At 52.3% G+C, this 24,299-nt stretch overlaps 2 protein-coding genes across 4 annotated transcripts; one reads left to right on the top strand and one right to left on the bottom strand.

Moving 5' to 3' along the window:
• Positions 1–504: 504 nt before the first annotated feature.
• Positions 505–19,180, top strand: Ccdc61 (coiled-coil domain containing 61). Of its 3 annotated transcripts, none has more exons than XM_041653243.1 (14): positions 505–593; positions 6,994–7,152; positions 7,401–7,483; positions 9,137–9,294; positions 11,196–11,369; positions 15,868–16,078; positions 16,167–16,249; positions 16,671–16,837; positions 16,934–17,009; positions 17,415–17,557; positions 17,642–17,720; positions 17,913–17,973; positions 18,670–18,742; positions 18,888–19,180. In XM_041653243.1, exons 2-14 carry the CDS (start codon positions 7,005–7,007, stop codon positions 18,983–18,985), a joined length of 1,554 nt encoding a protein of 517 aa, XP_041509177.1. In that variant the 5' UTR covers positions 505–593; positions 6,994–7,004; the 3' UTR covers positions 18,986–19,180. The 3 variants fall into 3 exon arrangements, with proteins under 3 accessions (XP_041509177.1, XP_041509179.1, XP_041509178.1); XM_041653244.1 differs by lacking the exon at positions 505–593 and adding an exon at positions 783–801; XM_041653245.1 differs by lacking the exon at positions 17,913–17,973.
• Positions 19,181–19,541: 361 nt separating this feature from the next.
• Pglyrp1 (peptidoglycan recognition protein 1) lies at positions 19,542–24,003 on the bottom strand. Its single transcript, XM_041653246.1, has 3 exons — positions 23,680–24,003; positions 20,585–20,706; positions 19,542–19,828 (listed from the first exon to the last, which is right to left on the bottom strand). The coding sequence occupies exons 1-3, from the start codon at positions 23,934–23,936 to the stop codon at positions 19,650–19,652; spliced, it is 558 nt and encodes a 185-aa protein (XP_041509180.1). The 5' UTR covers positions 23,937–24,003; the 3' UTR covers positions 19,542–19,649.
• Positions 24,004–24,299: the final 296 nt, after the last annotated feature.

Genomic DNA, 24,299 nt, shown 5'->3' with positions numbered 1-24,299 from the left:
CAGGATCAGTGTTGGAGACCAGCTTGGGCTACTTGAGTTTCTGTCTCAAAAACCACCAAACACACGCACTAACAAAATCAAGTCTAGTAAAATGATCAGGATAGGTTTAGGCATACACTGAGCGCTGAAAAATCTACATTTGTTCTCGGAGTTGAGAATATCTTTGGAGCTTCCGGACTCGGAGGTTAGGACATCCTCTGCGCAAGAACTTTCCCTGTGGCCACGAGGGGAAGGGAGGGCATGGTAGGCGGAGTCAAGATGCCACTTCCGGGATCCTCCCTCCGTCTACTGCAGGAACCACCCTTTTTTATATGATTGGCAGTAGGTATAGCCAATAACCACCAGAAAGGGCACTGACGCTATGGAGGGCTCCTTACACTGGTTAGGAACGCCTCTCGCAAATAGACTAATAGCAAGCTCGGGAAGGCGGGTTCTCCTGTGGGGGCGGGATAGAGTGACGGGCGTCATTTTTGACTTATGGAAACGTGACTGCCGGTAAGGTCAGACCAATCATAAGTGAGAAGGCCGGATCTGGGGCGGAGCTGAAACTTCGGCGGTTGAACCGCTCGTGAAGTGGGGACTCCGCGGAGAAGGTGAGCGGCGGCAGCACGGGTACAGGTGCGGGCGCCAGGCGGGGGCAGTGGGGACCCCCGGAGCGCCACTTCCACACAGGTGCGCGCCTGGTCCTGTGCAAGCTGGAGATTTCACAGGGTCTTTCATGTGCCAGTCATGTTGTCACTCGCGAGACACGCGATTAGAACATAGAGGTCCCGTGTCGAATACTGCACCCGAGTTTGTGAGGTAGAGCATTATTATGCGCACACCACGCGGGGTGGAAGGGGGTGCTACCCGTGATGCCGTGGATTCTGAACTTGATTCGGGTTGGAAGGTGGGGGTAGGAGCTCTCCAGGGTTGAGGGGTGTGTCCTACGGGCAAGTAGTGTTCCCAGTGTGCGCTGAGCAAGTTATTTTACGAGCAGTCACTTTTAACTTTCCCCGCTTTTTTTTTTTCGGTGCTGGATATCAAATCCAGCCTTGTGCGTGTTAGTCAGGAGTTATCACAGTACTACTGAGCTATATCCATGCCCAAGAATAAACTTTTGTTTTGAGTCAGAGTCTTACTATGTAGCGCCTGGACGGCCTGGAGCCCAATTTAGAGCAGGCAGGTCTCGAATGCATAAAAATTGTGTGTGTACTCAACTGTGTGTTTGGTGATGGGGGGGGGGTGATTCGTACCACAGGATGGGTGTAGAGGTCAGGACAACTTTGTGGAGTTGGTTCTCTCCTTCTACCCTAGACCCTGGATTCTGAGGTTACATTTGGGTCTCAAGGTTTGTACAGTACCGAGTTTTATCCATTGAGTCATGTGGACAGCCCCTAAGGAACTCTGAAACATCTTGACAAACCGTGCAGTGACACCCACTTGTAGTCCCAGGTACTAGAGAGACTGAGGCCAGCCTGGGCTACAGAGTGAGTTTGAGGCCCGTCTTGACTACATAGGGAGGCCTTGTCTCAAAAACAAAACAAAGCAAAGCAAAACAAAATGAGAAGAATGTGGGGTCTGGTATCTGTTTGCCCAAGTTGGAGTTCTGGTTCTCTCTTGTTCTTACCACTGAAATCACTATGACTTTGGGCAAGTTGTTTAATCTGTTGGAGCTCAAACTTCATGTTGTGTGGAATCACTTTTTCTATACCAATTCCATCACCCTGTTTACTCAGTAGTGACTCCCTGATGTTTCTTTCCAGCATCTATCTCTGCCCTGAACACTACGCTGTATCCAAAGACCAGCCCTTCTTTGCTTGAAAGCCCAGCTGACATGCAATTATCCCCAAACAATCCTTTGCTGTCCCCATTCAGCATGGCAGACCCTTCCTTTCAGGTACTTAGGAGTTAGTTGTCCATCACTCCTTCCTTTCCCTCCCATTAAATGTGTGTGTGTGTGTGTGTGTGTGTGTGTGTGTGCATACACACACACACATGGTCTGGAAAGTAAATCTCGTCTGGTACTGATGTTGGTGGTACACACCTATCATAATCGTAGCACACCAGAGTCTAAGATAGGAAGACTGTGAGTTCAAAGCCAGCCTTGGCTACTTGGTGAGAACCTGTCTCTCCAAGGATGGATGCTTGTCTGGCTTGTGTGAAGTCCCGGGTTTGATCCCCAGCTCCAGATAGGCCAGGTATGTGATGAACCCCTATAATCCCAGACCTTGGGAGGTAGAGGATCAGGAATTCAAGGAGAGCCTGGGTTATATGAGACCTCTTTGCAAGCTAGCAAAAGGTCAGATCATGTTCCTCTGTTTACCCCCTCCTGTCTCCTACTCACTCTTCCATAGTCTCCATCTGCTCACAGGATCTCCAGGTTGTCTGGAGCTTTGTCGCTCTCCCCCTTCATGGCCCCATACCTTTGGAAGGGCCTTGCTTGTGCTATTGGGGCCATGAAGTCTTGGTGTCCTTTGGACATTGCAAATACATGTTTCCTACTGCTGTCTGCCCTTCCGTCTGGATTGGCTTCCCTCAGTTGTCTGAGTGGCTACCCTCTCCGCCTCATCTGTCTCAGTTCAGGTAGGAGCATTATAAGCCCTTGCTGACCGCCAGTCCAGTCACCTGGTTTTCCTTTGTCTCTGTCAAAGCCACTAAGTCCTCTGTTCCACCTGTGGGCTTCTCAGATCTGCCCACTAGTATTGGGTTCCATGTGGTTCCATTGTGCTCCCGAAGAGCACAAAGGTATGGAAATAGATACCATGCTACAGTTAACTACCCTTCCTCTGGTCTTCCCATGGTGGACCGTGAGCTGGTGGCCTGGGTCAGGTGAAGTAATAAACTGGACACATTGTATCTCCCCTGGGGCCTTAGAGCTGAGCCTGGAGAGTGAGAATGACTGGGCCAAGACATTGTTTCTTGGTGTCCCTTAGATTGGCACTGAAGGGACAGTAAGAACGACAATTAGAAAAGTTTGCTTTTGTTTGATTTGTATTGTTAGGAATTGAACATGGGCTAGTGCTGTATGACGGACCCTTGGCCCCGACTTTTTTTTTTTTTTTTTTTTTTTTTTGGTTTTTGGAGACAGGGTTTCTCTGTGTAGTAGAGGCTGTCCTGGAACTCACTTTGTAGACCAGTCTGGCCTTGAACTCATAGAGATCCACCTTCCTCTCTTCCTCTCTAACCGGAGTGCAGGGATTAAAGGCGTTTACCACCACTGCCCCAGCCTCTTAGTGGATTCTAGGCAAGCTAGCTGCCTTCTGCTGAGCCTTGCTTGCAGGCTTTTGGGATGAAGATTAAGTGGCCTTTGGGCTGTTAACTAAGAGTGGTGGTAAGGGGAAGTGGCAGGCCCTGTAGGGAGCACCTTAGGTGCATTGACTAACTCAGTCCTCATGATAGTCCTATGAGGTCATCATACTTTTTCCCAATTTTATGTGTGTGTGTATAAATATATTTATAATACACACAATATATATAAATATATACACTGGGGAGTGAGGAGCTTTGGTCTGAAGCTGTGAGTTCCCAGCCTGCAGCCCTGATTGCAGGAGTGAATCAATGTCCTAGCACCTTGGGAGGGAAGGGATGTGTTGGGATGCATAGCTGGACCATGAGAAGGAGGGGATGGTTGCTGTGCCTAGCTGTGGGAGCCTCAGTTTCATGGTCTGTAAATGGGGTATGATTGTAATACCTACCAGAGTGCAGAATTAGGATGAGGCATTGGTAAGTGTGTTTTCGGAACACACCGGGTGTGCTGGGGGAACTGCATGGTCTACCGTAGAGGTCTAGATTGTGGGGTGTCCTATAATTGATTCTAGCAGAAGGCAGAGATATCATGTTCAGTGGCCTGAAGGGCTTTTGTTGTTGTATACTCCTGGGGGACAGTGGAAGGGGAAGAACAGGGTGAAGGAGGAGGGAGCTCTGACCAGCTTTTATTCATCCGGCGTTGGGAGGTCGAGTCAGAGTGGGGGCGGAAGTCGGGCTCTGTGTCACAGTGTGTGATAGTCCTGTGAGCTCAGTGAGGCTAGAGATGGGGAAGTGTGAGGTGGTTGGTGGGCTGGGGACAGTGATTTTTCCATGGTGATGGTGGGGAGTGCTGATATGACGGTTCTTTGGGGAGCCCAGTGTGGAGGGTTCTCTTTGCTGCATTGGGTGAAGACTGAAAGTTTGGAGCACAGTTTGGGAGGAGGAGCCAGTGGCAGTGACTTAGCCCTGGGAAAAAAGTTAGGATTCCCTTAGTGAAAGATGGTAAGGAGAGGGCTGGAGGCTTGGCGATTGTGAGGGTGACCTCAATTTCCCACGGCTGCGGAGGAATGTGGGCCACTGCAATGCTCCAGGTGTGTGTACCTCAGTGTCCCGTGGCTACGGAGGGAGCGGGCACCTGGGTGCTCCAGTTGTGTGTATCTCAGTGTCCCGTGGCTACGGAGGGAGTGGGCACCGGGGTGTTCCAGGTGTGTGTACCTCAGTGTCCCGTCGCTACAGAGGGAGCGGGCACCGGGGTGTTCCAGGTGTGTGTACCTCAGTGTCCCGTCGCTACAGAGGGAGCGGGCACCGGGGTGTTCCAGGTGTGTGTACCTCAGTGTCCCGTGGCTACGGAGGGAGCGGGCACCTGGGTGCTCCAGTTGTGTGTATCTCAGTGTCCCGTGGCTACGGAGGGAGTGGGCACCGGGGTCTTCAAGGTGTGTGTATCTCAGTGTCCCGTGGCTACGGGGGGAGTGGGCACCTGGGTGCTCCAGGTGTGTGTATCTCAGTGTCCCGTGGCTACGGAGGGAGCGGGCACCTGGGTGCTCCAGGTGTGTGTATCTCAGTGTCCTGTGGCTGCCGGGGGAGGGGTCACTGGGGTGCTCCAGGTGTGTGTATCTCAGTGTCCTGTGGCTGCCAGGGGAGGGGTCACTGGGGTGCTCCAGGTGTGTGTACCTCAGTGTCCTGTGGCTGCCAGGGGAGGGGTCACTGGGGTGCTCCAGGTGCTGTGTACCTCAGTGTCTGCAGAGGGAGGGGTTACTGGGGTGCTCCAGGTGCTGTGTACCTCAGTGTTTGCAGAGGGAGGGGTCACTGGGGTGCTCCAGGTGTATGTACTTCAGTGTCCCATGGCTGCCAGGGGAGGGGTGACTGGGGTGCTCCAGGTGCTGTGTACCTCAGTGTCTGCAGAGGGAGGGGTCACTGGGGTGCTCCAGGTGTGTGTACCTCAGTGTCCTATGGCCGCCAGGGGAGGGGTGACTGGGGTGTTCCAGGTGCTGTGTAGGGTTGGGATGTGGCATCAAGGGCTGTCGGGGGTAGAGCCTCTATGCTAGGATGCTGGTCAGAAGTTGAGTAGAAGAAGAGGGGCAAGGAGAGACTTGGGACACGGCTTGAAGTCAGCCACCAGGATGAACTGTGGGTCCTTTAGTGAGCAAATAGAGGAAGGGGGTCTGGAGGGGAGCGAGAGACTCAGAGGGAGGCTGTCCAAGGGAAGAGAGGTGGGAAATGAGCGTGGGGATGGGACAGGGGTGTTAGACAGTTTGGGCAGAATCCAGGTGAAATATGGAGGAGATGGAACACGGGGAAAGTAGGGTGTACGTGGGCTACCTTGAACATGTGAGCTGACTTGAAACAGAATAAAGGGGGGCATGACAATCCAGATAGAAAATGCAGGGGATGGGGTCCTAGGAGATTGTGAAAGTGGGGGCCAATGTAGGGAGAAGCTGTGTGCTGGGAGGATAGGATGGAGCAGGGATCTTTGTGGAGATGGGGGTTGGTTTCTGCTTTTGACAGGGAGCACACGGACCAGGGAAGTGGAGGTCTGCACAGGGGAGGGCGTCCTGAGTCCAGGGGAGGAATGAGTGTAGGATTTGTGGGATTCATGTCTGGCAATAGCTAAGGGATGGTTTCTATGCCTTCAAGAGGCGTTGGGAGGAAGGCGTGCATTGGGGGAAGAGTCGATTATAGGTCTATTATTCAGAGGCTGAATGTCTGGGACCGAGGTGGTGGTGGGAGTGGGCACAGGGTGCTGGGCAGGGATATGGGGCCTAGGTGGTACAGGGTGGAGGACTAGGCCAGGTTGGCAGTGGGGACAAGGGAGGCAGTACCTTGAGCACAGTTTCCCAGGCATTCCACCTCCAGTGTCCTAGTAACCATGTTGTGGTGGCCCTGACTGGTGTGCGGAGCTGAGGGGCAGGGTCTGTGGGTGAGGCCTGGAGCTCTGGCACTGGATTGTGGGTTAGAAAGGGCAGCACCAGAGATTAATTAGTACTTCAGGCTTAAGAACTAGAAAATGGAAGCATAATTGGTGGGGTCTTTTAGGTTTTCTGGAGCCCTCCAAAACGTTCCAGAAACCTGAATCCCAAGACAGCATGGGTTGCTTGTGTGCTCCCAAAATTTCTGTCCCCAAACCAAACTAAACCACAACCAAAATGCAAACTCCCGCCACAAAACCCCAAGTGGGAACTCTGTGCTGTGCCGCGTTTTGTTTGGAGGACAGGGTTTCTGTCATGGGGTCTCATTACGTAGCTTAGGCTGGCCTCACTCTGTTGGCTACGTTTCTTACCTCCATCTGAGTGCTGGGGTAACTGGGTACACCACCATGGCGAGCTGAGAGCTACTTCCTGGATCCACTGTTCATCTCAGGAGAATGACTTCTTTGTTCTGCGCCTCATTCCTCATCTGAAAGATGAGTTTAAAAATTGACACATTCTTCCCAGAGCTATTGGGAGGGTTAAACCCGATAACGCATGAAAAGCTCAAAGAACTGCTGGGCGTGGCAATCCCATCACTCTGGAGGCTGTGGGGGAGAATCCTGAGTTCTGAGCCAGAGCTACAGAGTGAGACCCAGTCTCAGAGAGACCAAGGTTGAGGGGCTTTGAGGGGCTGGAGAGATGGCTCAGTGGTTGTGAACACTGGCTACTCTTCCAGAGAACCCGGGTTCAATTCTCAGCACCCACACGGCAGCTCACAACTGTCTGTAACTTCAGTCCTTTGTACTCTGAAGACACTGGACATCCATCTCTAGGTCTCTCTTTCGTTCTTCCTCTTCAGGGACCCTGGCCATGGACCAGCCAGCTGGCCTGCAGGTGGACTACATCTTCCGGGGTGTGGAGCATGCTGTGCGGGTGGTGGTTTCGGGGCAGGTGCTGGAGCTGGAGGTGGAGGACCGGATGACGGCTGACCAGTGGCGTGGCGAGTTCGATGCCAGCTGTGAGTGTGCCCGCTGGGGTGGGCTTCCCTCCCCTCCCCTGAGACCAGCTCTCTCTTAGGCTTAGGGCTGAGGTTGAGCTCAGTTGTGCTCCTGTCTCTTCTGAAGCTCTCCAAGGTGGGGCAGGAGTGTGGGCCCCATGGAGCTGGCCAGAGACAATGAGGGCTGGGCAGAGATGGAGCAATTGAGCATATTGCCTTTGGGCTGGGTAGGTGGTCAGATCTCAGGAGGAACTTTTCTTCCCACCCAGTCATTGAAGATTTGACTCATAAGACGGGGAACTTCAAACAGTTCAGCATTTTCTGTAACATGCTGGAGTCGGCCCTCACCCAGGTAGGCACCTGCATCAGGACCGGGAGCTTTCTGTTGCCCAGAGTTTGTGGTGAGAGGCTGTGGACGGGCTGCCTCGTATGTGCAGGGTGCTTGGCCTTCAGACCTTCTTTTGAATGCCAGTGATCAGTTATGATTCAGGTGACAGTTGTTTTCACATAGAAAATTGAGATTGTACGGCTGGGGGTGTGGCTCCAGGGTGGAGTGCTTGCTTAATGTGCACAGAGCCCCCAGGTGGGTCACCAGCACCTTGTTATTTGGGCATGGTGGTGTCTGCCTATATCCCTGAGCTCAAGTAGTGGAGGCCGGAGGATGAGAGGTTCAAGGAGGATGAGAGGTTCGGTCGTCCTTGACTACTGTTTTAGGGTTTCTGTTGCTGTGAAGAGACACCATGACCACGCTGGCTGTCATGAAGAAAACATTTTATTGAGGTGACTTGCTTACAGTTTCAGAGATTCAGTCTATTATCATGGCAGGGAGCATGGCAGTGTGCAGGCAGATGTGGTGCTGGAGTAGTCGCCGAGAGTCCTACATCTTGCAGGCAACAGGAAGTGGTCTGACATGCTGGGTGGTATCCTGAGCTTAGGAAACCTCAAAGCCTGCCCCCACGGTGACACGCTTTCACCAACAAGGCCATACCTACTCCAACAAGGCCACACTGCTTAATAGTGCCACTCCCTATGAGATCATGGGGGCCAATTACATTCAAACTACCGCAGTTACAAAGTGAAACTGAGGCCAGTTTGAATGCAGAAGACCTTGTCTCATACAAAACAAAGCAAGAAGTGTTGAGGAGTGCTGGAGGGATGGCTTGTGGTTGACAGCACTTGCTTCAGGAGGACCTGAGTTTGGTTCCCAGCACCCATTTCAGGCAGCTCACAACCGCCTGTCACTTCATGTCCAGTGGTTTCTACGACATCCTCTGGCCTCCGAGGGCACCCACACTCGTCATACATACCCTGACATAGACACAGAATTAAAATTAAAATAAATCTTAAAACCATAAAAAGAAAAAAAAGGAAGAAAAGAAAAGAAAACTAGATTTGGTTGAGACAGTGTGCCTGTTCTAATGGGAGCTCACCAAATCCAGCTGGACTGGGACTGAGTGAGTGTGCCACCAAACCAGACTCTCTGAATGTGGCTGACAAGAGGGGGGGGGGGTGCTGACTGTGAAGCCATTGATGAAGGCACTGGGACTAGTCCATTTGGATGCAAAGCTTCCTAGGCCTGGCAGTAGCGGGGGGCCTTGGACTTCCCACAGGGCAGGGTTCCCTGCCTTCTCTTAAGGAGGGGGAGGGAGGAGGGAGAGTGGGGAAGTGAGAGGGGAATGGGAGGAGGGGAGGAAGTGTAAATTTTTTGAATGGAAAAAAAAATAAAAAAAGAGAAGTAGATTTGGGTCACAAAGGAGAAAGGGAAAACCACTCCACTCCTGATGCTCTTGTTAAGATCTTGGTGAAGGTTCCGGAACTGGCCCAGAAGGTAAAAAGGTGCTTGAGTGGCCGGCCTGGTGGAATCTGCCGCCTCATCGGGCAGCTCCAGTTGCACACCTGCCACTCCGCACTGGGGAGGCAGAGGCGGGAGGACCCGAGAGCTGGCATGGTGGCCGAGAGGGTGGCTGTGAGCACCCTTGGCACCTCCCATCCTCTTTCCCCACAGAGCAGTGAGTCCGTCACCCTGGACCTGCTCACTTACACAGACCTGGAGTCCCTGCGGAGCCGCAAGCTGGGTGGCCGCCCAGGCATCTTGGCCCCCAGGTCGGCACAGCTCAATTCCAAGCGCTACCTCATCCTCATCTATTCCGTGGAGTTTGACAGGTGGGCACAGTGGCTGGCCGAGGGCCCAGGCCGGTGGGTAGGGTGGGAGGAGCCCCCAGTGTCAGGTGGCTGAGATGTCTGTGACCTCTGTCATTTTACTATTGTGACTGGGTACACGTGGCAGAATGATCATCGCCAGTACCTGTGTATTTCTTGTATGCAGCTGAATCCAGGGCTTTGCACATGGCAGGCAAGCACTGCCACTGAGCTACAGCTCCACATGCTTCAAATGTAATGATTTATCACCTAGCCAGACAGCCAAACTGCAGTTCAACTTACTATTAGGGGCATTTATTTATTTAGAGATAGGATCTCTCTATGTAGCCCTGGCTGTTCTGGAACCCACTATATAGCTCAGGCTGGCCCTGAACTCACAGAAATCTTCCTGTCTCTGCTTCCTGAGTGCTGGGATTAAAGGTGTAACTTTGAAGCATAGGCTGGCTTAGAATTCATAATGCCTAGACTTGAACTAATGGTGTTCCTCTTACCTCAGTTTCTCAAGTGTTGAGATTACAATTGTGTATCACCTTGGCTGGCTTCTAAATTGTTTTTGGTTTTGACACATGACATATCTTTTGTAACCTTGATTTATTTAGAACTCATAATGTAGCCCAAATTGGTCTCTATGGGAGTTCTCCTGCTGCAGCCTCCTAAGTACTGGGATTCCCAGCCTGTACCACTGTACCTGGCTAAGGGATGCTTTCTTTTTGTGTACATGTGTGGTTTTTTTAAATTTTTAAAATCTTTGTATGTTTAATATGTTGGCCCCCCCTTTTTATAATCCTACCCTTATCTCTTCATGGTCACAGAGTAGCTGCTGGGCCTCTAGCCTTGCATCTTTATCAAAGCAGGAAGAAAAGTAACAGAGCTCACTAGACTTCCCATAGAATTGGTCTAAGTGCTCATATGCTGGGAACTGAACCCCAGTCCTCTGGAAGAGCAGCCAATGGTCTTAACTGCTGAGCTGTCTCTCCAGCCCCTTCCCTTTAAATTTTTTTTTTAAATTTGTTTTATGTGTATGGGTGTTTTATGTGTATGTCTGTACATCACCTGCTCATAGTGCCTGCAGAGTTCAGAAGAGGGCATCTGGGATCCCCTCACATGCAATTACAGTGGGTCCTGGGAATTGAACTTGGCTCCTCTGTAAGAACAACACGTTTTAAACGTTGAGCCATCTCTAGTCATTCTCTGTCCTCCTTTATTTTAACTTTTCTTTTTTTTAAAGGCAGAGTTTCTCTGTGTAGCCCAGACTGTAAACCACTCTGTAAACCAGGCTGGCCTGGAATTCAGAGATCCGCCTGCCTTTGCCTCCCGGGTGCTGGGATTAAAGGTGTGCGCCACCACCACCTGGTGGCTCCTTTATTGTTTTTAAGAGAAAGTCTTGCTATGTAGCCCAGCCTGGCCATGAACTCATGGCAGTCCTCTTGCCTTAGCCTCCTGAGAACTGGGATTACACCTGGTTGCTAATGGCTTTTGAATAGTTGGGCATCAGGGTCTCTGTCCTGGTGCCTGGGCCAACAAGCGGAAATCAGAAATCCTGTAGGAGCTGTGGTGAGTGGGACAACACCTGAAGGCATCCTCTAATGTCCCCAGCTCAGGGCTGACTCAGCCCAGGCCATCTGCTGTCTCCAGAGTAGAGTCTGGGCTTAAGTAACAGTGCCTCCCTGCAGACATGACAGGACAGTCAGTCGGCACTGCACGGGTACATCCGGGGTCACACAGTGAGATCCTGCCACAAGAACCCAAACAAGCAAAGCCCTCAAAACAAAACAAAACAAAACACCAAAACAAGAACACAAACTTTTGAGACTCTGTGTGCTTGTGTTCTTTGACTCGGAGATCTGTGTCTTCGGGTGGATTTTGGCCTCTGAGACTCCCGTGGTTCTGATCCCCTCTCTCAGGATTCATTACCCGCTGCCCCTCCCGTACCAGGGCAAGCCGGACCCTGTGGTCCTGCAGGGCATCATCCGCTCACTGAAGGAGGAGCTGGGCCGCCTTCGCGGGCTGGATGGCGGCCAGGATGCTCGTGATACTCGTGATACTCGGGAGACGGAGATCTGGCACCTGAGGGAGCAGTGAGTCTGGGGATGTGTGTGGTGGGTGGGTGGGTGTGGTGGACGGGATTAGCACCGCCTTTATTCTTTCAGCCCCGCCCCTCTGCCTTTTGTTGGGTGCTGGGAATTCAGTGGTGATTGATAGCCCTGGCGCTGCCTTCCTGGGCCCCTAGGACAGTGAGAAGGATGTTCAGTGTGTGTGGGATCGGGAGGGGGTTCCAGAAAAAGGTGCGGAAGCAGGACCACCATCAGTAAAGGCAATGTGAAATAGGCTGGAAGAGCGGCTGAATAGCCTTCACCCAGCCTCATGTTGCTTGGCTCCCTGCCTTGGGAGTGGACGTTAATCAACAACCATGAAATCGTGTTATCTGCTACGGAGGAGGTGAGGAGGAGGCAGAAAAGCTGTGCCCAGGGCCCGGCAGGTAGGTTAGGTGAAGGAGTTAGAGAAGAGTGTTCTAGGCAGCTTATGCAAAGTCTTCAACTGTGGGGGAGGGTGGAAAGAGTGAAGGCTTCTGGAATACTCCCGACTCCTGCTGGGTTCTTTCTGTCTTCTGTAGGCAGGGATTTGGTCTCTACCTGGAGGTGGCCAATTCTTTGAGGATGACTAGTGACATTAAAAAAATATTATTGTACCATATGCATGGTGTGTGTGTGTGTGTGTGTGTGTGTGTGTGTGTATACACCCGTGCACGCACCGTGGCATGTGGCGTTGCTTCTCTCTCTCCATATTTACATGGCTTCTAGGGATCCAACTCAGTTTGTCAGGCTTGTTTCGTTGGATGGCAAGCATCCTTACCCAGTGAGCCATCTTGCCGGCCCATTTCTTTTTTTTCCCTTTTGAGACAAGGCCTCATCTATTCAAGACTGGCTTCAAACTCTCGATCTAGTCAAGGATGACTTTGAACTTCTGGTCCTCCTTCCTCCAGATCTTGGGTGTCCATGGGCTTATACATATAGGCCACCAGACTTGGCTTATGTAGTCCTGGGATTGAACCCAGGGCATCACGTGTGCTAGCCGACCAAACCACACTCCAGTCCCTATATTACCCCTTTTAAGATTGATTTTATTATGTACTGTGTCTGTGTGAGGGTATGTGCCCATGTGCCCATGGAAGGCAGAAGTGGTTACCCTCACAGCAACCCTATGAGATAGACATTGCTATCATTGCCGTGCCAGGAAGCCCAGAGGGCTAGGGGACTTTCCTAGGGCACACAGTGAATTATACGGCCAGGATAGACCTTGGATGCAGCCAGCACTTCTGCATTGTTGGAAGTGCCAGCCTAGACTGAGTGCCAATTGCTGCCAGTGAGGAATGACCTTCTCTCACTTGGGAGTACACTGGGTAGCGCTGCTGAGCAGAGGTTGAGGAAGGACACAAGGGGGTCTGAGGAACTTACCCTCCACCCAAGTCATCTCCCACATTGGCCACAAGGTGGCGACCTCTACCCAGCAACAGAACTGGTAAGGGTGTCTTGAAATCTCTCAGGTAGTGATATGTCCTCCCTGTCAGTTCTAACTCTGCCTCCCCCTCCTTCTCTTGGAGACAGGGCCTTGCTTCTGAGGGAGAATGCTGCCCCATAGGGCAGTGATTCAGGCAGAAGGTAGAGGGACACTTTAACAAGTGCTGGCTCTGCAGAGGCTGGTGCTGGGAAGGGTGTGATGGAGGGTGCACATGAGTGCGTGTGTATGTGTGTGTGTGTGTGTGTGTGTGTGAGAGAGAGAGAGAGAGAGAGAGAGCTTATTTAAAAAACCCTATTTTTATGTGTTTACCAGGTAGACCAGGCTATCCCTGAACTTTCAGCAATCCTCCTGCCTCTGCTGCCCAAATGCTGAGATTATAGGTGTGCACCACCGTGTTTTTTTTTAAAGATTTATTTATTTATTTATTTATTTATTATGTATACAATATTCTGTCTGTGTGTATGCCTACAGGCCAGAAGAGGGCACCAGATGTCATTACAGATGGTTGTGAGCCACCATGTGGTTGCTGGGAATTGAACTCAGGACCTCTGGAAGAGAACTGAGTGCTCTTAACCACTGAGCCATCTCTCCTATGGAAAATGTACTTCTTTACCCCAGCTGGCAAAAGCAGAAAGAATCATGGAATTAGATCATCTCCTCAGAAGTTGTCAGTCTGGCCAACAGTCTCAAGAACTGGCAAAACATGGTGGTCACACCTTTAATCCCAGCACTCAGGAGGCAGAAGCGGGTAGACCTCTGAGTTCAGGGCCAACCTGGGCTATAAAGCGAGTTCTAGGACAGCCAGGGTTACACAGAGAAATCTTGTCTCAGACAAGGATGAAGGGAGGAAGGAAGGAGAGAACAAGACAAGACCAGCCTGGTCTACAGAGCAAGTTCCAAGAGAGGCTCCAAAGCTGCAGAGAAACCCTGTCTCAAACCCAAAACTCCAAAGACCATTGCAGTGGGTCGGCGAGTGGCTCCTCTGGTAAAGGTGCCTGCCACCAAGCCTGCTTCAGTCTCTGGGACCCACATGATGGAAGGGGGAAAGTCCCACCAGTTGTCCTCTGACTGCCACGTGAGTGCTATGACGTGAGGGTGTTGTGTGCATACACACAAATACACGTAATAAAAAGGAAAACCTAAAGGCAAACCACTGGAAGTGTGTTCTGTCTCCCTCTGGAGGCCGACGTCGGGATGGCATTTGCTGGGCTCCAGTGTGGGCTTCAGTGGGGCCATCCTCCTGGATCTCCTTGGGAGAATCCCTTTCTTGTCTCTCTGGTACCTGGGAGCTACTGCTGTTCTAGGCTTGTGTCCTGGTAGTCTGGTCTGGGCTGTGTGGACACACTCCCCTCCCCTCTCTGTGGCTCTAATATCAGGTTGTGATTATGTTTAGGGCTTGCCCAGCTGATTCAGGAGAATCAGTTTATCTTACCACCCATACCAGATTTGTTTGTAAAAGACCCTTTTCGCTAAATAGTGGAACGTTCACAGGTTCCAGGAGAAGGCCCTGCATTTCTTTGGGCATGTGGGGGCCAGTATTCAGCTCACCACAGATGTGATCTAATTCTTTCATTGCAATGGATTTTTGTTTGCATGTTTGTGTTGTCTTTGGCCAGGTGGAACTATTCATGTTGGCTTCTATATCCTTTTAGAAGGGCCTCAGTAATCTTCTCTGTTTTGCTTTTTAAGTGCCAGATGTAGAACCCTGAGCTTGTGCATGCTAGGCAAGTGTTCTTTCACTGAGCTATACCCTCACTGGGGGATTCTAGGCAGGGGCTCTACCACTGTTTCCCCAAGACATTGTATTTCTTTTATTGGGAGCCAATGTTAGCATGAGCTCTTCATTGCAAGTAAGTGCTCACTGTCATTGGGCTGCACTTAGGTTTTTTTCCCTTTTCTTCCTTCCTTTCTTTTTTTTTTTTTTAGTGGAAAGAGTCAGAAGACAGGTATGCTTTTAGAAAGAGAATATATTGTCTGTTCCTTTTCCTTGATTTTTATACCCATTTTTTTCTGATAAAAAACATAGTTGCCAAGGTTAGTAACAGTTATTTTTTTTAATTGCAAATAATACCAATGCAATCACTAATGAGACTTCCGAATGAAGGTTAGATTTTTTTTTTGCAACCTCTTTTTGCCCTGAAGCTCCGTATCCCACTTGTGAAAATTCCGTGTTTTAGCCACATCAAATAACTCTGCAGTTACTCCACCTTTGATACACATTTATCTGACCGCCCCCTTCCCCTGATTCTGGTGATAGGTCCTGAGGCAGGAGGATCACCGGAACTCAGAAATTCAAGATCAGCCTGGCAATATAGCCAGAGTCTGTCTCTACATAAAGTGTTTTCGTAGTCCAGAAAGCTGGAAAGGGGAACACCCAGAGAGGTCCGGTTTCTCCATCTGGTCCCTCTTGCTCCTCCACTACCCATTTGCAACCTTCCTCCATTTGAAAGTTTATGTATCCTATGTTTTTAAAAGTATGAACATACATAGACAATTTTTAACCCCTCTCATTCTTTTTTATAAAAAAGGGACTTGGTAAATATATTCTGCACTTTTTAAATTAGTGAAAATCAGCCCTCAACCCTTTTCATGGCAGCGCTCCACTGTGTATGAGCCACGGAACTCAATTAGTTCTGCCCACTTAGTTACCTTCGCTTCTTGCTGTTTATAAACAGCGGCAAGGAAAAGCCTGTGTATGTGGTGTTTTCTTAAGGATCATTGAGCAGGGTAGCAACCTAATCAGTTGTTACTGGCTGGTGATAAGATCTGACTGAGAAAATCTTAGAGGTGGGAGCAGGGATACTAGGGCTAGGCTTGCAGCAGGCAGCTTGAGCCTTGTCTCTATACTGACCACTTCACTAGGGGAGATGTGCCTGGGTTTGGGGTGGATGAAGGCGAAGAAGTAGCCTCAGCATCCTTCCTGCCTCGGAGGGAAGTTGACAGGACCAGACCCCTTCCTGGGAACTGCATTTCTCTTTCCTGGGGGGTCTCAGGGACTGCCTCCTGTGGAGTAGTGGGGAGCGGCTCACGGTGCTTGGGTCCTCTCCCCACTCCCAGGGTGACCCGTCTGGCATCGGAGAAGCGCGAGCTGGAGGTGCAGCTGAGTCGCTCCCGAGAGGAGGCGCTGGCCGGGCGGGCTGCTCGCCAGGAGGCCGAGGCACTGCGCGGGCTGGTGCGGGGTCTGGATCTGGAGCTTCGGCAGGAGCGTGGCCTCGGGGGCAGGGCTGCGAGTCGTCGCAGCCAGGATTGCCGCCGCCTGGCCAAGGAGGTGAGGAGGCAGAGCCGGGGAGGGGGTGCCTCCCTGGACTTTGGCCTGGTCTGGACTTCGGCGTTTTCCTCTCGGCTTCCCTCCGCAGCTCGAGGAGGTGAAGGCCTCGGAGCGCAGCCTGAGAGCTCGGCTGAAGACGCTCAACACTGAGCTGGCCATGTACAGAAGAGGGTGAGAGGTGGAGCTGATGGCGTGTGTGTGTGGGAAGCTCGGAAATGGGGGGAGTCAGGTAACGTGATTTTGGGGGAGATGGGCGGGGCCTGGAGGTAGGTTTGGGTGTGGGGTGGAGCCTGAGGGCCTGTTGATCCCAGAGGGAGGAAACAGGGAGGTGTCTGCTGTCCTCGCTTGGCGTGGGAGACTTAGAAAGAAGACCTCAGGGTGTAGCGAGGTATTAGGATGTAAGGAAGTGGCAGGTCCTGGAAAAGGACTGGGAGAAGGTAGGGTGTATGAAGGTGTGGTGATCCCGGGTGGGAATGTTTGCAGAGATAAGATAGAAGGTGGGCCTCAGGTGCAGAGGAGGTGTGTGTGGCCCCAGGGTGGGAGTGGGCTGGCGGGTGCAAAGCTGACAGACAGCTGGACTTGGTGCTCCCAGGAGACACACTCTGCCTGCGCCAGCTCCAGCCCGGGGAGATCGAGTTTCGTCGTCCCGGGAGCGCTCCACGTCTCGCGGCCGCGCGGCCACTCGGTCCTCATCGCGGGAGAGCAGCCGTGGGGCCAGGGGTCGCGGCCGGCCAGCACGCCCCTCGCCTTCGCCCACAGGTCTGTGGCTGCCCCTCCCCCTGTGGTGAGGAGGCGGGATGGGCTACCGCCCACAGAAGCCGGTATGCGAGCCAGCCTCCTCCCCACACTGTCTAGGTGGTCGTGCGCCCCGTTTTGACCCCACAGCCTTTGTGAAAGCCAAGGAGAAGAAGCAGAGAGAGATTAGGATGAAGTAAGTCTGTGTCTGTTTCCCACCCCGGCTCTGTGCTTGGTCAGTACTTCATCTCCCACCTGTCACCAACTGACAGTTAACCCTTACCTCCCTTTAACGCCACTGTGCTCCCACTTCTCTTGGTGTTCCATCCTGTATCCTCCAGTCCTGGTACTGTTCTAACCTGTAGGATCTCTTAACTCTGGTTTGCTTGGATCTCCTCCCTTGGTCTGTCTCCCCTTGGTGTCCCTGTTCCCCCTGCACACTCAGCCCCCTCTCTTGGCCCCCTCCTGACCTCGTTCTGCTCTCTTATCCCCTCGGGTGCACTGTTTGTTTTTCCACTCTCACTTGTCCTCACATGACCTCTGGCGGGCCTTGGGTTCTTTGGCTCCCTTCCCGGCACACCTCTAGTCTCTGGATTTCTAGGCAGCAACAGCAGCGGAACCGAATGGGCAGTGGAGGAAGCGGGGACGGTCCGTCCGTCTCCTGGTCTCACCAGGCTCGGCCCGCTACTTCTGTGACTGGCCGAGGGGACGCCGCCAACCGCTCACGGAACCGCAGCTCTTCGGGTAACCTGCTGGAAGAGGCACTGCGGGCGGGCGGTAGGCGGGCCGGGTGACCCGCCAGGCCTAACGACCTCCGTCTCCCTCTAGTGGACAGTTTCCGCAGCCGCTGCTCGTCGGTTAGCTCCTGCAGCGAGCTGGAGGATTTCTCCGAGTCGGTTTCCAGGAGGTAAAACTTGTACTCTGGGGAAGGACTCTCTGGAAAGGGCGCCTGGAGGGGGGGGGGGATTGGGGTGGGGGTGGAAGCAGCCTTTTACACGGCCATTAGGTGACAGAGGCTGGAGGTCTTAAAACCGCGAAGATGGGTCAGGAGGGAGATACCAAAGATGCTCAGTGGTCCTTGATCGCCTTCTTTTCTCAGTCGTGGCTGCCGTGGCCATGGGAAACCACCCAGCCCCACACCCTGGAGCGGGTCCAAGACGGTGAGGATCATTCCTGGCTGGGAGAAGGGAAGGGCAGTATTAAGCCATAGGTGACCAACCTTCATCTATGATTGTGTTGTCCTGGGGGGGACCAGATTGTAGAGGGAACTGTAAAATGACTCTGGAAGCAGGGTGCTTGGGGCCCTGAGACTGGCGGGCAGAAATCTTAGTGGCCACAGTATGTTTCGAGATTCGGATGTAGGATGAGGCTTGGCTGGTAGAATGCCCATCTAGCACAAGGACCCAGGTTCCATATATACTGTGTGTGATGGCACTGGCGGGCCTGTAACCCGGCATTTGGGTGGAGGCAGGAGGATCCAAAGTTTAAAGCCAACCTTAGCTACAGAGTGAGTTTGGGCTATATGAGATCTTGTGTCTGAAAGAGAGAAAGGAAAAGGGTCTTTTCCTCAAATTCTGCCACTCTCTCCTCACGTGTGACCGGGGTGCTTGGCAAATCTCTCCTGCTTGTGTGTGACCGGGGTGCTTTTGGAGCCTCTCCTGCTTGTGGGTGACTGGGGATGTTTGACAAGCTTCTCTGTGCCTCAGGCTTTACCAGTTCACCCCTTGGAGGGCTCTTGTGTCAGGAGCTCTTGCTACAATGGTGACTTGCAGATCCCTGGGTTCAGAACCCCCATGGGACTTGGGGGATATGAACGGAAGGGCTTGCCTGACCCCTTTCCTGCCTCTCGTCTTCAGAAGTCTACCACCCGAGAGCGCAGCAATCACCAGAGACACCTGACCAGTTCTGGGGGCTGGGTCCCCATCAAAGGTGAGCCTGGGGTTCCATATTTATCCCTTCTTTCCCCCTCTCCATCATCCCAGAACCCTCTGGGGTGGTAATAAGGGCAGTTAATTGGCTCCTTGATGGTCCCCTACACCCATTCCAGCACACCTACCCTCCTCTGCTTTTCCAGAGTACAGCTCTGACTACCAGGGAGCTGACATGGCTGAAATAGATGCCCGCCTGAAGGCTTTGCAAGAATACATGAACAGACTGGACACGCGGTCATGACCCTGGAGAGGTGGTATCCCGATTTCCCATTCTACCTTCAGGGGGTCTGGTGTGGAGGTGGCGCCCCTCCCATGCTCCACACCTCTCGGTGCTCCTGGAGTCTCAGGTGTGTGAAGACCTGACTCCCCCTCTCTTCCAATAATGCATTCTAGGAGAAGAGGCTCTGTGTATTTTGTAAATAAATGTGGTTGTTTTCAGCCCTTAGCTTATGATTCAAGGGTAGGAAAGGAGTGGGAAGAAATGAGGATGAGCTGATAATGGGGACCTGAAAGTGTGTCTGGCCGGTCTGTGACCTGGAGGCAGGTGGGCACTAGAACTCTCCAGAGGAGTTCAAACAAAGTCGGTATGGCTGGCCATATGGCAGGGTAGCGGTGTCTTGCAGCGTGGTCCACATTGTCTGGTTCTTTTGAACTGCTGTGGGTGATCTGGGGCCTGCTTGGTGTTGATTCCTGGGCTCTTACTTGAGATCTCTAGGTTCTAAGCTGTGATGTTGCCTCTGAGCCAGGGTCTCTGGGGTCTTGATTCATTCAGCATTGGGTCATGTGACACAGGAGCATGGCTGATGCTATTTCTTTATTGGTGGGGTCACTGTGAGGACAGAGGGGCGGGGAGGGAGCAGGTGGCAGGAGGGATTCCAGAGTGGCGGCTCCACCATCTTACTCGCTTACTCGCGGTAGTTCTTCCAGTGTTGGATGACTTCATAGAGCTGGTCGCCTGGGGAGAGTGTGCTCTGCACATCTCGGTGTCCTTTGACCTCATAGTTGGATCTCAGGAAGCCCTGAGCCACCCCACATTCCAGAAGATTCAAGGCGGCACGGAGGGCCCGCTTTGGGGGTACCCGCTCTGCAAGGGGAAGGCAAGATACAGGGAGTTAGACTGGGGCATCTCTGAAGGGCAGAGAGGTAAGTAAGGGATGGTTGTGAACTGCCCTCTGCCTCAGTTTCCTCATTCCCATAGGGCTGTGGTGGGTAAAATAGTTAACTTTTGATCAACCACCATAGGGAGCCAGCCCAGCCTGGAGGAGACCATATCAAGCATCGCCTGCTGTGTTGCTGCTTGGCCCCTACCGTCTCTGCTCATAGGCCCAGGGTCCGGCCCACACAAAAAGCTGTCATCTATTAAACATATCTTTGGTGCCTCAGGAATTAACTGGTTGATTGGAGACAGTCCCTATCCCAGGCTGGCCTGGGACTCCCTGTGTAGCTGAGAAGGATCAGCTTGAACTGATTTTCTACTGCCCCTAGTGTTGGGATGAATGTGTGCGTCCCATGCGGTCAGTGCGGTACTTGAAGTTGAGCCCAGGGCCGTGTGCATGGCAGGCAGGGACTCTTTTTCTGAGACAGGATCTTATTCTATAGTCTAGGCTGACATCACACTCACGATCTTCTGTTTCCAGCTGAGGAGGGTTGGGATTATAGCCGTTTACTACTACGCTTGCGTCTTCCCACCCGTAATTTATTATTGATCAGCTACTCCCAGTGTAGGGTCCCAATGGCCCCATTATCCAAAGAGAAAAACGAGGTCATGAGCATATAGGTGGCAGAGCCTGTGATTCCCTTCTCCCCACACCACCCCCAGCCCAGGGTGCTGGCTGCTTACCCATGTAATTGCCCATGAAGGTGATGCCGATAGAAATGGGGTTCCAGGTGGGCCCTGTGTGGTCACCCTTGATGTTCCAGCCTCGGCCTTCATACACGTGACCATCCTCTCCAATGAGGAAGCTGTGGAGGAGGGGCAGAGCTTGATAAGGGTAGGGGGGCTTCCCCCAACATCCTTCAGTCATCTTCTCCAATACTCAGGCAGCTGCACCCATTTATGGTACCCCGTTTCTTGCCAAGCACAGCTGTGTAAATACTTAACACTTTTTCCTCATCTTTGTAGCAGCTGGTGAGTTGCCACCCCTGTTTTACATAGACTCAAAGAGGTAGGTAGGGCCAGCGTCTAAGGTGACACAAATCTTATTGTTTTCCACACTACAAACCCAATTGTGTGGGTAAGGTTGGAAGGTTGGAATTCATTGTTTCCCCAAGCCTCTGAATTCACCTCGTCCCCCATCAAGCCCCTGGGGTTGGCACTACTGCCTTCCCACAGCCCAAATTGATAACCAGGGAGCCACTTTGTGCCACTTACTCGCACAAAGTCACAGCCTCAGCGGCCCTGCCCCTCAGAAGTCTGCCGTTGGGCCAGTGGCATGGCTTATCCAGTACAGGCCCTTTGCCAAGCTCAGCAACCAAGTTATGTCTCTGAGACCAGTGTCAGACAGGAGCGAACTGACCGACACCTGCAGGTTGCCCTCTGACCTCCATACCGAGTTGTGCCATGTGCCCACCTCAGCTAAGTAAATAAGTGTGAATAAAAGAGTTTTCAAATTAGTTTGTTCTTGTTCCAGCCTGCCTTGGTTCTCAGGGTTCTCAGGTATCAGGATTGTGGACTCAAGGGCAGAGGCTGCTTCTGTGTCTTTGGAGGTTGACAGTTCTAGCACAGTAGATCTGTGAGCTTCACTCACTGACCAAGTCTCAATGGAGGACACCCCCAATCCCCAGGACACCTTGGAGTTGGGGCAGCCGCCTGGAGTTGGTTGGATGCTGGAGGATTCAGCCTCTGAGGTGCTGATGAAGCCCAGGATGATGGAACTAGGAGTCCCAGCCTGTCTGCCACCTAGGAAGCCAGCTCACAGCCTGCCTCGGAGGAGATGGGATCCAGAGGGGACATGGGGATCCAGGGATAGGCTCAGTCAGCCTAGTGCCTTGGCAAGGTGCCAACCTTGGTGAAGGATTCTCTTACGGAAGAGTAGGGGACACTTTGTGTGTGTGAGGCAGAGCCTGTCTCCTGCGCAGGGACAAAAGCCCTGTCTCACTTTTGGAAGACACCAGACTACCAGCAGCAGGGTAGAGGTGAGCCATCGGCTGACTCCTGCATCCCCTTTGCACTGTGATGCCCTAGCCACATTGGTAGCACCGCACTGGGGTAGAGGTGCTGTGGTTTTACAGGGATGCCTGCGAACCTCAGCCACCGTCATGATGGGCACAGTCAAGAGCTGGCTCAGTGGTTAAGGGTGCTTGCTGTGCTTATAGAAGACCCGGTTTGATTCCCAGCACCCATATGGTGGCTCACAACCTGTATTCCAACTTCCGGGGGATCCAGTATCCTTTTCTGACCTATGAGGGCTTGTGTACACACTGGTACACAGACTTACACTCAGGCACATACAGAGACACCCCCCCCCCCAAACAACCCAAACCTCCATTTACAGGCAAAGAAAGTAAAGTTCATATAATGTGATTTTGTTTTTCTGTAAGACTGTGGCCCTAGGTCAGTCTTCCCTAGTTCTCACTTCAATTCCCAGCAGCAGCTTTGATGTTGGAGCCTTAGAATGATTAAAATCTCAGGTGGAAAGTCCTAGGGACACCCCCAGGCATCTCACCCTTTGGTTTTGGCAGAACAGTCGGGTATGCTAGGAACCAGCATTTCTAGTAAATTCTGCAGGCAGTTTGACTCTTAGCGTATAGGAGTCACAGGATTCAAATGCTCCTGTTGGAAACAGACTTGGGTGTAATATAGTCTGTGACACTGAAAAGAAGCCCGTGTGACTGATGAGTGTGTCCCCCAGGGCCCGTTCGCGCAGCCCCAGCTCTCTGGTGGTCAGCCAGAGGGAGCCTACTAACACTTGGGCTAGTCTATGCCTCTCCCCCACCCAGAACCTTCTGTGGGTATTGTCTGACCTCTGTCTTCACCATGACCTTTGGGGTCCCTGCCTCAGGCCTGATCTTTGATAGAATCTTCTAGCTCTTGCCTCTGTGCTGCACCCCCATTCCCAGCTTCCCTCTGTCTCTCCTAGAGCCATATCAAAGCCACAGGAAGCCATCCCTCACCTGGGGATCTGGATTCTGTTACCCTTGCCTACCCTGCCCCCACCCCTTTTTGGAGATAGTATCTTGTTATGAAGCCTGGGCTGTCCTTCAACTCGTAGTAATCCTAGCCTCCCGAGTGCTGGGATTACAGGCATCTCCATGATTAGCACAGGCCAGCCTATTTCCTCTCTGTTAAAACGTGTGTGTGTGTGTGTGTGTGTGTGTGTGTGTGCGTGTGTGTGTGTGTCAGAGCAACCATTGGTCCATCAGTAGTCTGTTCTCTCCTACCCAGGTTAGAACTCAGGATGTTAGGCTCGCTGACAAGTACCTTTACTTGCTGAGCCATCTAGAAGTCCTTTTTCTGTGCATCTGTTTTCATCCTGAACGCATCTTTTTCTGTCTTTATGCACACAGGACTATAGTGCTATGTCCCTAGCAATGGTCCCATCTGGAACTCTGTCACATGGAAGACATTTGCTCATAGATTTGGGACCATATGTTTGCCAGTTTCCCGGCTGTTTGGTATTAGGGGCCCCAATCCCATTGGCCTTTGCAGAAAAGGAAGTTGAGCCCAGGGCAACAATTTCCCTATGTAGTCCCCTGCCCTGGGTCTTTGGCAGCAGATATGCCCACTGATGCCAGGGCTTGGTGTGAGGCTCAGTTAGCCTGGCATTGTCCTGGCAAGGTCTGGGCTTTTAGGAAACTGTTTCCTTATGAGCCTATAGGGGTGACACCTTGGTGTGTGTGTGAGGCAAAGCCTGCCTCTTCCCACAGGGAGACACAGATCCAGCATCAGGAGTTGGAACAGTGAGGTCGGCCTCCTCCCACCCACCCTGTACTCACTTGTAGGCCACGTCGCACCAGTTCAGGTTGCTCATGTGGTAATTCTGCACGTTGCGGGCCTGCTGCTCACAGGAGGCCGGGCTGCTGCAGGTGCTGCCTGCCGTGTGCGAGATCACCACATAGCGAACCGGGTGCTGCAGGCGCTGGTAGCACTCAGATGGCCGGGCCTTCCACTCGCTGCGGGGCACCACGAAATTGCAGGAGGTGCCCAGGCCCAGGAGGCTAAGGAGTGTCCAGGCAAACAACATGTTAGACATAGCGAACAGCTTCTGGGCTGTGTATGAGTCAGGCCCTGGACCGGTGGAGTTTTATCATCTGGGGCAGGGTGGTGGCATGAAGGGCTTGCTTCACACCTGGGCGGGACTTTCTGGACTTGTCATAGAGGACCTCAGTCTCAGCTTCCTCTTTGGGCAAGGGTGGGACAGCGATGTGGCCTTTGCTCAGATTGTGAGATGGGGGGCGGGGCAGAAGACAGAAACTTCCTTATTGGGAAGGGCACAGAAGACCAGGTCATCTGTCTTTGTGGTTTTCTGGGATTGCCAAGACTTGGATCTTGGCCCAGCTTTGTGTCTTCTCAGGGAGGACATTGTGTAACCTTTCAGGAAGTTGCTTAGGTGAGG

Source organism: Microtus oregoni, unplaced genomic scaffold (genome assembly GCF_018167655.1).
Source record: "Microtus oregoni isolate MIOR12 unplaced genomic scaffold, Mior012 000006F_ref0000085, whole genome shotgun sequence".
Lineage (NCBI taxonomy): Eukaryota > Metazoa > Chordata > Mammalia > Rodentia > Cricetidae > Microtus > Microtus oregoni.
Note: the sequence above shows the minus strand (reverse complement) of the source record. Positions and strands in the feature narration are given on the sequence as shown.

Excerpts from the sequence above, each read along its gene's own strand:
- Ccdc61 (XM_041653243.1), top strand. The coding sequence starts at position 7,005 with ATGGACCAGCCAGCTGGCCTGCAGGTGGACTACATCTTCCGGGGTGTG. Across the intron at positions 17,010-17,414 it reads CAGAGAGAGATTAGGATGAA|GCAGCAACAGCAGCGGAACC; the intron begins GTAAGTCTGTGT and ends CTGGATTTCTAG. Across the intron at positions 17,721-17,912 it reads TCCGAGTCGGTTTCCAGGAG|TCGTGGCTGCCGTGGCCATG; the intron begins GTAAAACTTGTA and ends TTCTTTTCTCAG.
- Pglyrp1 (XM_041653246.1), bottom strand. The coding sequence starts at position 23,936 with ATGTCTAACATGTTGTTTGCCTGGACACTCCTTAGCCTCCTGGGCCTG. Across the intron at positions 20,707-23,679 it reads TGGTGCGACGTGGCCTACAA|CTTCCTCATTGGAGAGGATG; the intron begins GTGAGTACAGGG and ends CCTCCTCCACAG. Across the intron at positions 19,829-20,584 it reads CTTCATGGGCAATTACATGG|AGCGGGTACCCCCAAAGCGG; the intron begins GTAAGCAGCCAG and ends TTCCCCTTGCAG.